Source organism: Chelon labrosus (assembly GCF_963514085.1).
Source record: "Chelon labrosus genome assembly, chromosome: 18".
NCBI lineage: Eukaryota > Metazoa > Chordata > Actinopteri > Mugiliformes > Mugilidae > Chelon > Chelon labrosus.
This window is the reverse complement of record NC_140351.1, coordinates 22,057,479-22,075,173: the sequence shown is the minus strand read 5'-3', so window position 1 is coordinate 22,075,173 and position 17,695 is coordinate 22,057,479. Positions and strand designations below refer to the sequence as shown.

At 43.1% G+C, this 17,695-nt stretch overlaps 1 protein-coding gene across 2 annotated transcripts; it reads right to left on the bottom strand.

The window, feature by feature from the left end:
* Positions 1-2,424: 2,424 nt before the first annotated feature.
* qtrt2 (queuine tRNA-ribosyltransferase accessory subunit 2) lies at positions 2,425-17,692 on the bottom strand. Of its 2 annotated transcripts, none has more exons than XM_084566538.1 (8): positions 17,039-17,692; positions 16,881-16,936; positions 14,442-14,518; positions 12,559-12,768; positions 11,369-11,568; positions 9,313-9,482; positions 5,553-5,667; positions 2,425-5,397 (listed from the first exon to the last, which is right to left on the bottom strand). In XM_084566538.1, the coding sequence occupies exons 1-8, from the start codon at positions 17,254-17,256 to the stop codon at positions 5,145-5,147; spliced, it is 1,299 nt and encodes a 432-aa protein (XP_084422664.1). In that variant the 5' UTR covers positions 17,257-17,692; the 3' UTR covers positions 2,425-5,144. The 2 variants fall into 2 exon arrangements, with proteins under 2 accessions (XP_084422664.1, XP_084422665.1); XM_084566539.1 differs by having other exon boundaries at positions 9,331-9,482.
* Between the last annotated feature and the right edge of the window lie 3 nt (positions 17,693-17,695).

Below are 17,695 nucleotides of genomic sequence, written 5' to 3'. Positions count from 1 at the left end.
AACGACAATTGTTCTGCCTTCACTGGTCTCATTAATTTACACAAGACACCAGTGCACAAGGCCACAACTATTAAGTCTGGAAGAAAAATGCATTATGACCTTGTCTTTCTTTTCCAGCGCACCACTTTAACCCGCATTTAAACACTATGATTTGCAGATTCGCAGCCCTGGAAGAATATTTAGTCAGAGCGTCCGACTGTGGGAGAGCACGGAAAGGTCCCTGTTGATTTAGGACATTGTCAGATGATGATTTATGTGTATAAATGAATGCTGAAATACATCAGGGAGGTAATAAGGCATTTGGCCTCCCGTTTAGCGAGCAATCATTTATAGCCAGCAGCGAGGCGAGAACCGTTGCTGCTCTTCGCTGGTGGTCAAGGGTTACCATGGGGACAGAGGAGAGGGTCAGGCGCATACTGTGGGAGTCGTGTCGGACTGGGCTCATGATGTCCTGATTGTTTTTTGTTTGGGTGAAATGAAGGAGGACCTGAAAGGTGAGCTGGCATTGTGGTGATTTATCATGTTAGTAGTGTGTAGTTGGAAGAATGAAGAAACAAATCCCACAGATTTATCCTGCTAAAAAGTATAAATCCTGATCCAGCTCATTCATCTGTGCTACGCAGCTCCATTAAACTCTATTAAAACTCCTCACTGAGCCACACCATTAAAATGTGAGACATGTTTCTTCACTGTGGTTTCATTTATCTCACAAATGAATGAAGGTGATTACTTTCGGCACCTTCGGGGAGCAGTTCCTGTAGTGTCTCTAGTTTGCTGTGCTACATGCTCCAACCTTTAGATTTTTGGGCTTTGAGGAGTCGACAGTGTCTGGGACAGAGTCTAATCAATACAGGTAAGAACATGCATGGGAAGAAACAGCCAGAACCGATGGAGTATTCACAAAAGGAAACACAACAGAGATGGGCAGCACTAACATGACAGACTGACAGAAGGCACGGCATTATTCTGTGGACCTGTTCTTATACACAACTTTTGGGAATATGGCAACTAAACAACTTGACATCACTGTGGCAGCATCTCCTTGTAACATCTACAATTTTCCACCTTCACCTTCACTTCAGGGAGGGCCTATGAACTTCGCAGCTGCTTCAAAAGTATAGGCAACTTTTAAAAGGACGACCAAATGCGAAACACGCAAGCGTTTAGTTCCTGACGGCTGTCCCTATCTTAGAACATGCACGTTACATAGCTCCCCCGGGGGTGCATATAATTACAACGCTTGCCAGAAGTGAATCAAGAATATTAACAGCAATGGCTTTACTCCCAGTAACAGAACAGTAGGCTTTTGTTAACAGCAATACATTTCTGATTGCCTCACAATGACCAGCATTCAGCTGGCAAGCTAGCGTATTGTTGACATTAGTTACTCTAACTAGGGCAACGTAATGGCCACAAAACCAAAATCATTCAGTTGTGTACCAGTGTGTTTACCTCTCAAAAAAGTTAAATGATGCTAATTCGAGATCTAGACAAATTGATCAAAGACACATATCAGTCATCAGACTTGGCAATAAAAACTATAGTGTCCATATTTTTTTATGCCAAAATATGTCACCCATTTCAACATGGTGGCTCAGTCTGAGTTTACTAGAGCTCTGAGGCACAGAGGATTAAGCTCCATTCAGGTGTTGGACGTTATACAGTTCTGCATGGTTGTTTTTGGTCTTGATAATCAAAATATAGAAAATCCAGAACCTTGTCCTTTAAGAGTGAGCTGGCACAATGAAGAAACTGTGAGGCAACAGGGCGCAGACATGCAGAAGGCCCGCCCCACGCCTCTCCTAAAAGTGGAGAAGGACACCCATACTAATAAAACTGTCTCTTTGTAGTCGTTTTGCGACTCCTTGTGGCTATTTTGTGTCTCTGTGTCGTCAATTTGCGTGACTTTATGGTTGTTACAGGAAGAAGCGTTCGAACAGACGATCCTCAGCGGGTCTTGGTGGGTCTGTGTCCGCTTGGCCTGTTCAGTAATCCATCCGTGGCGGCGGCTACAGCAACATCTTGTCAAATCAATGATTTAAGCTTCCAACACATCGCAGACACTTGCCTCTCATAGTGACAAATACTGGCTCTGTGTGCACTCTGAGAGGACTCTGGATACTCTGACAAAACAACCTCTCACGCGTGAAACCCCTGCGCCGACCATCATTTCCTCCGCGATAACACCCTCTGCACCTCAACACCGCCGACTTTACGAGGCACTGCTTTGGGAGAGCAGCTGAGCTCATCCTTTTTAGATAACAATCCGGCTGCCATGTGAAGTAAGAGATAAATGTGAGCCTGAGCCTCGGCTCGCCCTGCAGACTTGACCAGGAGAGCGGCTCGAAAGAAAAAAAGAAAGAAACTTGTAGCGATCCGACCTGAATAGCACCCTCCATCTGTATAATTGGTTGAAATGAGCAATGACGACCACCTGCTGACTGTGTCATTCATCGCGCTTTTACATGGAAATTGTGCACCAGTGTTACTCGGTGCAGCAGAGCAAGAGGCTCACAAAGAAAGAGCACGAGCATAAAGGGCCAGTCTCAGAAATGTTAAGCCCCTCCATGGACATTAACCTTTTTACAGTATCATTAAAAAAAAGGGGCTATTACAGTAAATGCGATTTTGGACACATTATCTACTCTCTGATTGAAGTTTATCTGAAAGTACTTTATGTAAGCACATGCATACAACAGAGATAACGGTTAAGTATCAGACACTTGAAAGCTTCAAATTAAAGTCACTGTCATGCAGCAAAGTTAGTCTTTGTCAGTAACGCTGCTAGCTTAAAGCTGCACAAAAGAATAATTCTGAATGAAATAAAATAAAACATCAACAACCAACTCTACAAGGAATTTACCACGGTGCATAACTTCATTGCTTTCTATGACTTTTATCGAACAAAAGCTGACTACTAGCCGTTTGCCAGCATCCAGCCTGTGACCTTAATTTTTTTAATTGTGTCCCTCACCATTGCCGCTAGCTGCACCCCTGAGGGCAGGTTAATAGTAGCTCCTCCTATTTCCCCGATTTTAAATTTGGAACGCAGACTACTGCCCCCTGCTGGTATGGAAAAGTATTTCCTCTTATGCAGCGCAGAGTGTTAATGCTAGCTATCTTTGTGGTGTGTTCAAGAGCAACTTTTGCACCGAGACACTGGCAATGTGAGGCAGTGGCCTTCGTTGCCACTACTTATAGGACCTTAAAAGGTTGACAGTGGTTGGTGGAAACCAAACAAGAGCTAAAAGTTAAGTGTTCGACGTATGGTGACACCAACCGAATCATGTTGTTCTGTTAATGAATGCGCAAAACAAAATGAAAACAATACATATATGTCCCAGTCGGCAAATAAATATGCAACATTAAGCGCTAGCAGTCTACGTTATTTTACACAGTCATTGTGTACAACCTGGAGGAATGAGTCAAGCCTTCTGCAGACCCGTTAATGCAAACAGTATGAACTCTACAAACTTCACCCTCTGCTGTGTGCTTATTTATATTCTGCTTCATTGTGCTGCATCGCATCATTATTGCAATCCATTCTGTTCCACTTTACTGTACAACTGAAGGTCGCCAGCTTGATAAATATACGTCAAAATGAATAATCGCCTGGAGTCTGGACACATTACAGTAAATTCCCTCAACAGGCAACAATAACGGCTTCAAATAGGACTAATTATTTCAATAAGCGGATGAAATTGAGGGTTTTAATCAGCGCTTATTTACAGAACGTGGATTTGCTGAGCCTGCTTTTGTGGAAATCTTTGTCAGTTACACGTTCACCCAAGAAATCCTCTGCTTTGTAAGCTGCTGAAAAACCACTGAATAAAATATCTGAAGCCGTTTTTTCCAGGGAAATGAGGACAATAGCCTTTCACTGCCTTTTCTATTTTTACCAGCTAATCTGGGGGATTGACTTTACAACCTTCTCTGCTATAGTTTCTGTCTATTGCCATCCCATTAAACCTTAAAATAAACATAGTCTCGAGGTCACTGCTTGCTTTGGCTTTCCCCCATCTCCCCAGGGCCATTACTGAAGTTCCATCTTTTCATCTTTCCCAGCCCATTTCATTCCTTAAGCATTTATGCACAGCGTCCACCTATTGATGACAGCAAATCCTCCAACCCACTTTTTGAGAAGGCTCAATGGTTAAGGTAAGCCACGGTGTTAAAAAAAAAATAAAAAAATCCTCCTTGCTCTTCCATAAATCTGTCACACTCTGCTCTCTCTCTCTCAGTCTGTCCCCTGTCTCCAGCAGACATCTGCACGGTCTGGCAGTCAATTATATCGCCTCACCTTCAAAAAGCCTCCCTCCATCACTGCATGGGAGGCAGCGGGGGCCCATATCTTTATCTGATCTTTATCCTTTCTCAGCAGCCGCAGTGGTGGAGTCGTCAGCTCAGAACTCCTGTTAACCACAGAGCGGTATGGATCTCTTTAATGCATCATAATAGACGCTGGTTAGGCAGTGAGGTACATTTACTCGTGCGGGAGAAGTTTATCTAAATACAAGTACAACTGGAACATTAAAATGAGTTATGGTGCGAGGGAACAAAATAACAAATGTTTGATAAAGACAGATTACTAAAGTATAAAATGACAAAGCAGAGCCTCCAGGAAATTGTATTGACATGAAAAAGTGGCTTCTATTCAGGTAATTTATTTATCTGTGATAAGTGATCACACTCATTGCTGCTCTGAGCTGCTGCGTCAGTGAGTTCAGAGGACATAAGTTATTCGCTGGCCTGCAATCAGGCCACATCAGGGATTCAATCATTGCTGATAGTCTCCTATCGCCCTCTTCATCTACCAATATTGGCTTGTTCTTCGGGCTCAGATCAACCCTCCTGTTGTCCTCCCGGTGGGAGATCAGGACACCTAAGGCACAAACATCAAACGGTGGTCTTTTTCTGCTTCTCTTTTCATCCTCCACTTTTAACCAGAGACATGGCTTTGGCAAAAAAAGCAGAGTAAGTCATTCTCAAGGTCTCTCCAGTATCACAGTTAGTCCTGTGGCTTGACTTGGCAGAGCAAGATAGCGCCGATGGATGCCTCTGGCCGTGTCACTCCACTTAAGAAGAGAACTTCCCCATTCAACCCTCAGATCAATCCCTCCCCATATCTCTCCGACTTATCCGTCCTATTCCTTTCTTTCTGTCAGCCGGCCTCCATCCCCAAGTAGCCTTCTTTTGAGGAGGTCCAGCTTGTCGTTGGCCAGAGCTTCTCTGAGGGCGCCGAAGAAGCCGTGGTAGTGGGTGGTGTTGTGGATCATGAGCAGGACTCCAGCCAGCAGCTCATTGGTCACCAGCAGGTGATGCAGGTACGCCCTCTGGTGGTTCTTGCAGCAGTAGCAGCCACACCCCTCCACCAGGGGCCTCAAGTCGTCCTGGTAACTGGACGGAAGTTCAAAAAAAAAAAAGTTTAAGCAGAATTCATTGACAGGCGCCATACATGTAAGCCAGGCGCTCGGCAAACACATGAAAGCAAATATTTTGCAGGCACTGCTGCTCATAAAAGCCTTAGGGGTGTTGTAGGAGCTGCTACAAACCTCTTGTCTTTCATATCGATTTCAAAGGGCGTCATCTGAGTTTGATCTTCACGATTAAGGTCTCCATTCCGTTTCCTCTCCCCTGCTGTGTCCTTCTCTTCATCCAGCTCCAGCACTGACAAAACCGACACGCATCTCGTTAATTCCAGGACAAACCCATCACACCATGATCTCATCCTTTGGCACATACACACAACCGGCAGCACACACCAACAACTACCGTAACTTGACCCCTACTAAACACGGCCCTGTCCTATATTCTCTCTGTCATTTTAATATAATTACTTACTGGCTATGCAATGAATACCAACGCTTGACTTACTAAGATGGACTGCTCTCCTTAAGGTCACTTGATTCAATGAGACTAAGTGTGAGTGAGAATAATAAGTTGAGCTGAAGAGGAGCTGTTTTTAATAAAAGGACTGTTGTGTACAGGAAGGCCGGTTGCGCGGTCCACGAGGGATGTGAGGAGGATAGAAAAAAGTAGACGGAGACGAGAGACGAAGGTCCACAGCAATGCATATGATTAAAGACAGAGATTAAAAAGCAACAGAGGAGCCAAATGGGTTTAGTGAAGAAGGCCAAGCAGGGAGCAACAACGTGTATACACAAAGCATGCGAGGAAATTATCCTGGGGTGTATATGGAGCTTAAAAACGGAGGTGATAAGAATAAAAAAAAGAACAAAATGAGGCTTGACCAAAGCTACCAAAATATAAAGGAGGGAGAAGTAAGTGAAGATAAATTTAACATTATAAAGACAGAGAAGCAACAATAGAAACTGAAGGCAAGGAGAAAGAGACTGAAGTCTGAAGGCTACTTAGTCAAATCGTGAAAGAGATAGTTGGAAACATTCTTTTTTTAGACTAGTTATTAATCATCGTCACAGACCTTTCATAAAACCACAAAGAGGGAACATTCACACATTTTGAATCTTGCACTTGATGTTTGGACTAAGGACTGCAGGGAAAACCTCAAAGAAAATGTGTTAGCCTGCATTCAAAGTAATGAGCTTCATTAATAAATTCATTGTAAAATATATTTTTAAAAAACTTATTTTTAAAACAGCTCAACAAGCTGGCCTTGTTCAAACCTGGATTTAACATCCGCCCTGAGCGATCCGATCACAAGTGGGCAGCTTAAAGAACAGAGGCAAACACATCCGGGACGCACTGAGGACACATTTGTGTGATCTTATCTCTGACCACATTTGGTCTGAGATTTACTTGGGCACATTGCTTTGGTAGCGGGAACACGCGATGTGTCCTAGGTCACATTTAAGACCGCCTACTCAGCAGAGTTTTCCCTCATGCATTCACACACTGACACTACTGTAAATGATCACATAAGAAAGAAACAAGCACCACAAATGATGTTGCCGTTTATTTGCATACAGAACGAGAGACTTGCGATTGAATCTGGAGTGCTAGCCCTAGAGGCACGAGAGACACCTTTTAATGACAGGTGTGATCACATGCACTCGGATCACTCAGAAAGCACGTCAGTACCAGGTCTGAACAAGATAAGCTTGCCTAGTTGGCTTTTAGCAAGACTACTGTTTATTTCTATGATTATTCATTTGTGATTATAACTTACCTGCTGCCGTATTTATATAATTTACACAGCAGTGAGCATCAAATTAGATTTTTTTTCAGCTACAGAAAACATCAATAATAGGGTTGCAGCCTGCTTGTTAATGTAGGGATTTCATATTTCTTCCCAAAATTACACATTGACGTGGAGTGTTACATTTTTAGATGCAAACACAAAGTCAGATGCTGTTAGTTCTGTATAAAGACAATAAGATCAGAAAAAAAGAAAAGAAGTCCTAAAAAAATGGACAAGGAAAAAGTGCAAGAAGGAAGGAAGGAAGGAAGGAAGGAAAGAAGGAAGGGTAGCAGGTAATTAGCATATGATCTGCCAAGTCAAAAAGGTTCTGACATGCCCCCCCGCCCACCCCCCCACGGGGCTTTGTAATTGGCTGAGAGGGGAATTAGAATTTCTCTTTGGGTTTGACACCATCCCTGCTCCCACCTCCACTGAACTCCATTATACTCCCTGTGCAGAATCGATTAGTGCTGTCTGACTTAAGGTGCTGCCACATCCCTAACTTCACTGCCAGATGAGTTTAACGCAACTTTTTTTTTTAATTAGGCGCAAAGTACGCGAGCTGGCCGAGCATTTCAGACAGCTCTTGCCGCGGCGCTCCTTTAGCCCCTCGCTTGGGACAGCAATCAGGATGACGGGCTCCGACTTAATTGTTACCTCGCTGAAGCTGCGATGAGACACCCAATTGATTTTGTTTCACCAGCTGTATTTCTGGCCATCCAATTATTTAACAGATCTGGGACCAGTGAGCACACACTCAACGCTACAGAAAACACACATGCTTAATTTCCCCAGCCATTATATTTACGTCTTATGTTGATGCAAAATAAATGCACGGTGGCACGATCCCCATATCCTCACTGACGCATACACACACTTATCTCCTATTCATTAGTGTAAACCGGCTCTAACAGCTGTCAGACTTAGCCTTGTTGTTCACCAAATTGAAACTAGATGAAGGGTTGTTCATTTACTCGCAACGCCGTGCAAGGTCTTTACACTGAGCCACTGGAGTCTGAATAAACATGGTGTAATTCTCTGCAGTTGTGTGCGATGCATGCCCCTTTACATTTGTATAGGAACCAGGATCATTACATGAGCATGTATTTTGAACTCTCAGTCTCTTCCTATGGAAATTAACAAATCCTCGCCGGCTCATTTTAATCGGTTTTATCAGTTAACTAATTTTAAAACATCAAAGCGGCTTCCCTGCTTTCTAATACGCCAAACCCTAATACTTCGCCGAACATGACATCTCAGCATATTTATATCCTGCTATCTTTTGCCCCATCCATACCTCTTATATGCACAGACGTCGTGCCCAGTAAACTATCATGTGAAAGGAACCAAACCACATTTCACTCAGGGGTCATTATAATCTGAAGAAAGACCCCCTACCCAAACTTCCAAATTACACAGTGACATGTCAGTTCGCTCTAGGCGCATGTTACGAGCTCTTTAAGCGAAATGCCAGCGTTTTTCCATCTTTTTTTGGGGGGCGTGGGGGTGGGGGTGCTTTCTTTCAACGGAATTGCATTGAAAAATGTCATTCTGTGGCTCTGGGCAAGGTAGCTTTTTTTTTAAAGAGCAGACCTTTTGAAAGCTGCCAAATTCTGAAATGTGTAATTCTGGCCCTGTTCCCCTCCTTTGTCCCATTTTACATTCGAAATGAAACCTCTTTGTGGTTTGATTTAAATACTACATGTCTGAAAACTGAATGACAGCAGCAAGCTTCTGCCTTAAATGTTTTGCTCCGGGAAAATGTGCGCACTGCAAAGTATGACACTGTGCGATGATAACGGAGGTTGATGTGAATTAAATGAGAATGGTGAAAGCAGAGGAAAGTTAACAAGATTGATTCATTCCTCCTTACATGCATGTTAAAGCATCAAAATGATGTTGGAGCACGAAGACAAAACCTTTTAAATCATTAAATGTAAAATAAGCCATTTTGTTAATGGAGTTTGGTGCTGGGGGCGGCATCTATAAATCAATATCTGTGCAATAAATCCAACATTCTTTTTTTTTTTTGTACTTACTTACTTACTTACTATTTTCCATACGGTTTTGTTTGAAATAATGGCTTGGACTTGGATTTTAAGAGGTCAACAAAAAAAGTCGTCACTACTTTTAAGCACAGCTTTTTACCACACCTGCAGGGGGCGCTCTACCTGCGCGCTCTGGGTCCGGAGAGATGTCGTAGCTGAAGCAGAGAGCACAGCCGCGCTCCGTCACCTGGAAGGGGAAAAAACTCTCGAACAGGTCCACACCGGCCTCCACGCACGCCACCACCTCATCAGGTCGCCCCACGCCCTGCAGCAGTCTGATTGGTCACGCACAAGCACACACAGGAGAAACCAGTGGGAAGCACTGGAGTAAACATTAAATGAATCATAAACACTAATGTAACATGGCTGCAGCATATTACCGTCACACAAGAGGCATGCACAAACACCTGCAGCGCTCTTCATGCCTACGACGACACGTGAACACTCGAGCGTGCACTAGGCTCCCTCTGACTCTGCCCGCAGGCGCCAAGGTCAAGCCCAATTTAGCATTCAGTAATGACTCCTCTCCACTTTCCAGGAGGAAGCTGCATCAACCCTACCAGGCAGAACAACCAGCGGGGACGGTGCCTGTTCGCGAGCTAACTTAGCGAAGCTCGCAGGGAGCCCCGGGTTACAGACTACACCTCCTCGCTGATTCACTCCCTCACACTCGGAGCCACAAGCACTGCATCGCCTCCAGGAGAGGAGTGCTCATGTGAGACGCCGGGTCCCCGGAGAGAAGTCAGTGAACGGTTGATTTAGTCTGGAGAACAAACAACTTCGAGAGGAACTTTGTCCTTGTGCCTTTAATAAGGACCTGTACTCTGAAAGTGCAGCCTGAAAGAAGCAATTTATTGCTTCTAACAGCAAACAATATCCCTTCCGCAACCTTCAAAATTGGCTAGAAAATCTTTAAAGTTTCAGTTTTATTACTATGCCAATGTATTAATGTATGTCTGCGGCTGAAATTAAGGATTATTTTTTGTTAGATCGACCTGTTTTAAACTGAAAAGTGCACAGCTGATGCGCCAAGATGACGTCTTCAAACTGACTGCTTTTGTCCAACAAACATTAATTGCTTATTAAAGCAGCTACTGATTAGTTTCTGTTTGCTGCATAATCAACTAATCTTTTCAGTTTTAATTCAACTAATAATCTGAAATGAGGAAAACAATCAACACTAATCATTTATAAGATAATTCAAAATTAGCATTTAGCTCTATAATGTGTGAGTTCAGTGTTTAAATCTCAGTACAGCTCATGTCATGTTATAATTTCAGGAAAGCGTTGTACATTCAAGGTATTTTCAAAGTGAAAGAGAAACGGCATTGGATGAATGTAAAATAACTGCCACTGGTCCTTTAACCGCCCGCCCGCTGACAGACAGCGGAGAGGTTGCGGGGCACGGCCGAGCTGCTGGGTTTTCGCTTACAATCAATCAGGCGGGATAATTAATTGATTGAGCGGAATCCGCCGACTGCGCCTGCTCGGGCTCACACTGCTTTGCACACAAACGACCACGGCAAGCAAACATGAGAAGAAATCAGATGAATTAATTGTTCATTAATCTATGTTATCAGCAGAAAGGACTTAATGAATCCCACTGTGTTAAAATTGAGCAACTCCTCGAACGAGTTTCACAAACGGCGTCTGAATAGTATCAGTCGCTCTCTTCCATTCTCCACATTTACTGGAGTGCTGGAGCAGAACAGGTCATTTGAACACGACCCTTTGGACCCGTCAGCTGGTATGTTCGCATTTTTATTATCTGACGTTTTCTAAACCAAACAATTTCCAGGCGAAATAACTGGCAGATCAATAATAGAAATAATTACTGGTGGCAGTGAATATTTGAGCAAGTAAACAGAGCCTTTCACAGAGCAAATTATTGGTCAAAATCAAAACATAAATGGACTCTGAAAATACTGATTAATTGCAGCCCTGCAGGACATTTCTGCATGGACACATAGCAGCTGATATTAGGATGGCAGATAAGTTTCTGCATTGTTCAAATGATGACACAAAATGAATAACAGCAGCATAGAGGTCACTGCTTTTTGTGTAGCATTCACTATTGCCCCTTTTGTTTGGCTGTGGTTGACTGAGTTTCTTTAGTGGCTGACTTTCAATTAAAACCCGCAAAGAAACAAGCAGTGTCAACCTGGGTTTGTCTTCGGGCAGCTCCTTGGTCACGGCACTGATGAGCTGGATCCTCAGGGTCTGGTCCATGGAGCCCGTCTGGAGGCCGTCCAAGCAGAATCCTGCCACGGGTCTCTTGGCCGTCTCCCTGGCTGAGCGTACCCTCTCCTCCAAGATGTCTCCCCCTTCCACCACCCCGAACACCCCAGCTCCCTCCAGCTCCTGGCAATGACAGACAGTTTGTGATTAACACCTGACACGAGGCTCCTGGAAGACGGAAGGAAAAGAAAGCGAGAGGAAAAGGAGAAGCTGGTGTGGAAGCTGATGGACGCAGAGCACGACAACATTCGGAGCTGCAAAGTGGATCTCTCCTTAAGTGTGGAAATACATAAATAAATAGTTCTATTCTTGCTAAAAACTAACTGGGTTTTGATGACTCGACATGAAATTGACTGTACATCACGAGGACGAGAGACTCAGTGGGGTGTTGGAGGGCTCTGTAGCAATCCAGCAGCTTGCTGCGTACGATGTTGATCAAAAATTCCTTGCAGTTAGCCGTCAGTTCTGCTTTCACAACATGATTTCACACTTTATGTTTATAGTCTCAAAGAACATTTGGTCTGACAATAAAACAGCACATAACGGCAGTGTTTAGCAAGAACATAAAGGCAGGACAAAACATAAAAGAATCACATTAGAGAAATGTGGAGGCGGCACTACAAACCCAAGAACTCACGGATGCAAGCAAAAAATAAAGTAACTTCAGTCTAATAAATGAAGCTATTGATGTCCTAGTGTTAGAGCAGTTCAGTTAAAAATATATTACCTCCTCTGAAGCGGATCTGGGTAAAGGTGTCATAGGTACCACTCGTGACAGATGAGTGCTCCTTTTTATGAGAAACCTTGGTGCTCTCTTCTCTCTATCATGAAATTAGGTAGCGTTTGACTGCGCTTTAAAGAAAGGAATCCAGACTATTTAATTTGTCGAGCTTGATGCTGCCCCCTCACATACCTGCTGATAATGTGTATACCCACCTATAATGTATTCATCCTAATCTCAGTGTGTTTCCAGCCGTAGCACAGCTGCAAATCTACCGGACATCAATCCTTGTCTTGTGTGCCTGTGCCGTGCATGACTGCCCTCACAAACGTTGAGTTTATAGATTCTGAGAGAACAGCAGGGCGTGTTTGGTGACTGCTGAATGTGTATACCTGCGTTTGTTGGTGCACCAGCAGACACTCGTCTAAGTGAGCGAGGGTTCGATCCACTGACTTCCGGACCCTTTTGCGAGACGTGTTGTTCTGCCAGGTCTCTCCGTCCGCCATGCTCTGGTACCAGTCAGGCTGCACGGCCTTCTGGAGGGCCATGAACTTGGCCACCGTCAGCTCTATCCGCCCGCCGCTGCCCCACACTGACACAGTCTAATCACGACACAGAGACGTTTTCATCTGAGACTTGTCTTTTGATTTTTTTCATGCTGGCAAGAGGTAGTCAAAGAGATGGTAAAAAACACTCAGAACTAATATATTCTCAGAAGTCTTTATCTAGAACAAAGCTAACACAAACATCTGACTAAGTTCTGAACTGACAGCCACTTACATGAAAAGTAAAATGTCTTCAAGGCAACTAAAAACATTAAAAATTCAAGAAAGTGCCAAAGAAGCAGGCTCTCTCAAGTGCAGGATGAAAGGTCGGCATTTTAAAGTAGTTCTCCAGGAAATAAACTCTGAAACACCTATAAAATGATTATTTGTCAATGCTGGGCCAATATAGTGCAAGGCACATCATATCAAACACTGACATCTAGAGTGAAAATGTTTTGTCTCCTCCCTCTTGCAGTCAGAGCATTTATGCAACCACCGTCAACACGTGCATGTACAAGAAAAAACAATTCATGTTTGTCCTCCCCATTGATCACTTTCTGTATAGACAGTAATCCTTTCTCTCGTCGCACAGTTTTAGGAGCATCAAAACCTTTTCCTGACTTCTAGATTCCATTTAATCTTTCCTGACCAGCAGAGATTCGCAGAACCTAGGTTACATTTGTAACCAATACTCCAATTAATGTAGCCTACTCTGTCTCAGTCACTGTAGTCGTTCCTCTCTTCAGATCTGGAAAATAAACATCGGTGGTTGTCGTACAACGCGTCACAACCAATACACCAGCATAGAAATGTTGCCACAGTCACCAGATATAATATTTTTTTTGGCGAGAACTGGAAGGTAACATACATTTTGTAGCATTTTAAACAACAAATTTGACTACGATAGACTAGGCTATGATAAGGTCAATATGTATAACCCTTGAGAAAATTAACTACAAGTATGTATTTCAAAACGTGCTGCAAAGAATAGTTAAAGACCTGTTTCTAGTACATGTTAACTAGACTTAGAAACTAGTAAAATATCATACATACACCGATCGGCCACAACATTAAAACCACTGACAAGTAAACAACACTGACCATCTTGTGACAATCCAATGTTCTGCTGGGAAACTTTTGGACCTGGCATTCATTCATGTGGATGTTACTTAGACATGTAGCACACACCTAGACCAGACCAGGCACCCCCACCCTATAGCAATGACACTGTAGCCTGACAAACACACAAAAGTGGTTTAGGAACTCAAAAAACATGAAGAACAGCACAAGGTATTGACCTGGCCTCCAAATTCACTAAATCCCAAACTGATCAAGTATCTGTGGGAGGTTCCTCGGAGGCCCCTCTCCTCAAACCATAGGACCCAAAGGCCCCCACTAACAACACTGTGTTGCCAGACACCACAGGACACCCTCAGAAGGCCCATGTCCATTCTCTGATGAGTCACAACTGTTTAGGAGGCACCAGGGAGACCTACACAATATTACGAAGGTGGTCATAACGTTATGCCTGATCGGTGTAAAAAAAAGAAATGTTTCTAGCTATGACCATTTCACCATTGTGGGGTATGGTCAGAAATCTACCGTAACTCAACAGTTATATCCACTTGTACTTCATAACAGCGTGGGACGAAAAGCAATCACGGGAGATCAGACAAAACCCAAATTTCAGATGATGTTAAATTAGTTTTCAAACAGTAGCCCAGTCTCACCTTGTTTGTAGTGTGACCTGTAGGACAGATGGCTGCAGGGTCGTGCAGTGAGCAGTATAACACAGTATCATGAAGACCTGAAAGACGGAAATCACTCCATTACTCACAGAAAACAAAACCTGTCAAAGGGTGGGAAACAGCCGGCGACGGCCGAGTGCGAGGCGAGGTGGAGGAGAGAGGCGCTTCGTTACTGCATGGTAATGTGACAACTTTGAGCACGGAGAGAGGTACGAGGTGCGGCCTTATCAGCAAACCCAGCTGCAGCAGAAGATCAAAAGGTGAGAAAACAAAGGGACTAATGGCAGCAAATGCAGTTATTATTTCTAATTATTCAATCACGGCACTTCGCTTCCGGGGATTCAGAGAGCGCACTGTAGAAATCCCCTGACAGTTTACTACAAGTGACGCTACTGTGATTACATTTCTAATTTCAAATTTTGTTGCCTGAGGTCGGGTAGAGATTAGTGCTAGTACTGTTGTACAGCAAAGCCAAATGAGGTCACTCTTCTGGGGCATTTATATAAATATTACTCAGAACAGAACTACTTTTTAGTCAAGCTGATGGAGCTAATCAGCTTTTCAATATTGAACTCAACATATTGTATATTTAGAAGCACTGCAATCTGTTCCCGTCTTTTATTTAGCCAGCGGGAAAGTGTTATATATATATACACACATAGAACGCTCTTCAGAGGAAATGTGAGCGTAGTGCATGTGTGACATCTGCATCAACTAGTCACTCTAGCACAGGTCCCTCTGATGTGGTTATTCTAAAATACCTCGTGCAAAGCAATAAATTACTCCCACATTGAAGAAAAGCAGCAACAAGGTCCATTCAAATGAGCCCATTTACCTGCTCTACAGTCTCCAACCCTTTGATTTGGAGGTGAGGGCTTTACTTTTAACAAGCAGAGACGTATTGTCTGCTCTGCTAAAAGGGAGGGAAAAGACTTGATATTCAGAATCACAACAAAGATGCACAAGTTCAAAAAACATCCTCATTTAAAATGTGCGATCTGGTTCTACATTACCATCCATTTTTCTCTACTAACCATTTAACGTAAGACCCCCGTGTGCCCAGAATGTGTATTTTAAGTTTGACCTCAAAAATACTGCACAGTTCGTTCATACCTCAGCACCCGTAGCTTATAAAAAAATGCAAATGAGGAGATAACGTGAGAAGGTAAAGACAGCCAACTGTAAATAAGTTCAGGCAATGTGAAGGTTTTATGCTCAGAGTTGGACAAAAAGAAAAAAACAGATAGGAGAATGAATGATTTATTTAGCACCATCGTCTGTTTTCGAGAACTGACAACCTCAGGGTCTATAAATTCAAGCCAACAAGCAAGTGCCAATAACGGCAGTTCCACAAAAACAAGCACTCAAGGCTGGCTCCAATCTCCACAGACTTCCGTGTCAAAATGTCCAAATATACACCAGAAATAAACAAGTTTACAGCCTGGTATCAAAACATGGGTTTTGGACCCATTAATGAATTTCCCTATTTGTGACAACTACACTGGTTGCCATTTTTAATTGTGCAATTATGCCAAGATGGTGACAGTCAGAGCCACCACACTACGCTTCAAAACCACTCCAAATGTACGTACAGTCAACTTCTAGTCTTCCACACTACAAGGATGATAATGTTAAGTAGCAGTTCTATCTTGGCCTAAGAAACGCCAATTGTCAAATGCAATGTTTTCAACATTTGTTTGTGTTTAACACCTTCAGGCAAGGCTGTTTCATGGAATTTACACACAAAAAAGGAAGAACGGTAATAGATCTGTTACTCTGGATCAACTTCAGGCTCTCTGAGTACAATTATATTCTTATGGGAGAATTTTAAAAGACAATAATTATCATTTCACCTGAAACCAAGCCAGTGAGATTTGAACGCATCTACATTGAAATTACAATAAATGTAGACTTACAGTAATGCGATGTTATTAAACCTGTTATAAACCTTCTCTCCGGCTTCTCTACAAAAATTGTTATAACAAAAAGGAAGCACACAAACGCTATAACCGTTGTAGTTAAATTAGTGCTGAGCAAACTTGTCAGTGAATGTGGCAGTCTGTGAAAAATGTTGCGTGTTTTAATAAAACATAATGCTCATACAGAGACCTCCTGAGTGAAAAGGATTAAAAAGGGGTAATATATGGGACTTTCTTCCAGTTTTATTCATGTTAAAACAGCTAAAACTGCACAATCTTAAAATGGGGCCAAAACTCTGTGATCATTGGTTAATAAAAAACTTGATGATGAGATATGATAGTCTAAACTGAACACATTTAAATACACTGGAAAAGCATTGAGTAGCCAATCATAATCTATGCCTAATCAAATAATCAAAGGTGTTTGTCCTACTGATCATGTCTGGAACATTAACTGTATGAAGAGTCGAAGAGGAACAGATAAAAAAAAGCAGTTTTGTACCTGCAAACTTCCTGAATCCCTCCTTAAACTCCTCCAATACTTCCTGGTGCTCTGCTCTAGAGGGAGAAGTGATGAAGATGCAAGTTAGAACTGAAGTTTAGAGAGAGTGTGTGTGTGTGAGAGAGAGAGAGAGAGAGAGAGAGATGGGTTCAGCTTACATAGTAGACAGAGTGACCTGAGTGACAGAGGGGAGGTTGCTCATGGTGTGCAGTGTGTCCTGGGTGAGGTGGGGGACTGTGCCGAAGTGGGTGTACAAAAGACACCCCGGAACCTCCAGTGAATGTTGTCCCGTCTTGCCGAGTCCCTTCAGGACACCCAGGCGACTTCCTCCCTGAATGACACGGGACAGCTCCAGCTGCATCCTGCTGCCAGCCATGCCTGCGGCTTCGTAGATCTCTAAAAAGATTTGCCGATCTACACTGCGATGCCCGAGCCACAACAAACGTCAACGGCAGCGGCGTCCGTTAGCTAAAGTTATCTAGGAGCGCAGATAGTCGTCAAACAGCACGGGGATTAGCCACGTTGCTAACCAGGGTTGCCACTCACGTGTTACAACTTCTGCGGATTTTCGTCAATTTCAGATGTTTACTGCTTCTAAACGACACACTGTATGAAAATATACGCATTCACAACTGTGCTTGTTAAATATATGCGTTATGCTTCAAAAACATCCCTTTAGGCTTACCTACAAATTCTGACTGTAGACAGGAACTACAAGTCGCGGAAGTATGTCGTCATCAACAGCGACGGCATAAAAAACTACAGGCAATGCTTCAATTTGCTTAAAATATAAATTTATTTTGTTGTAGTATAAA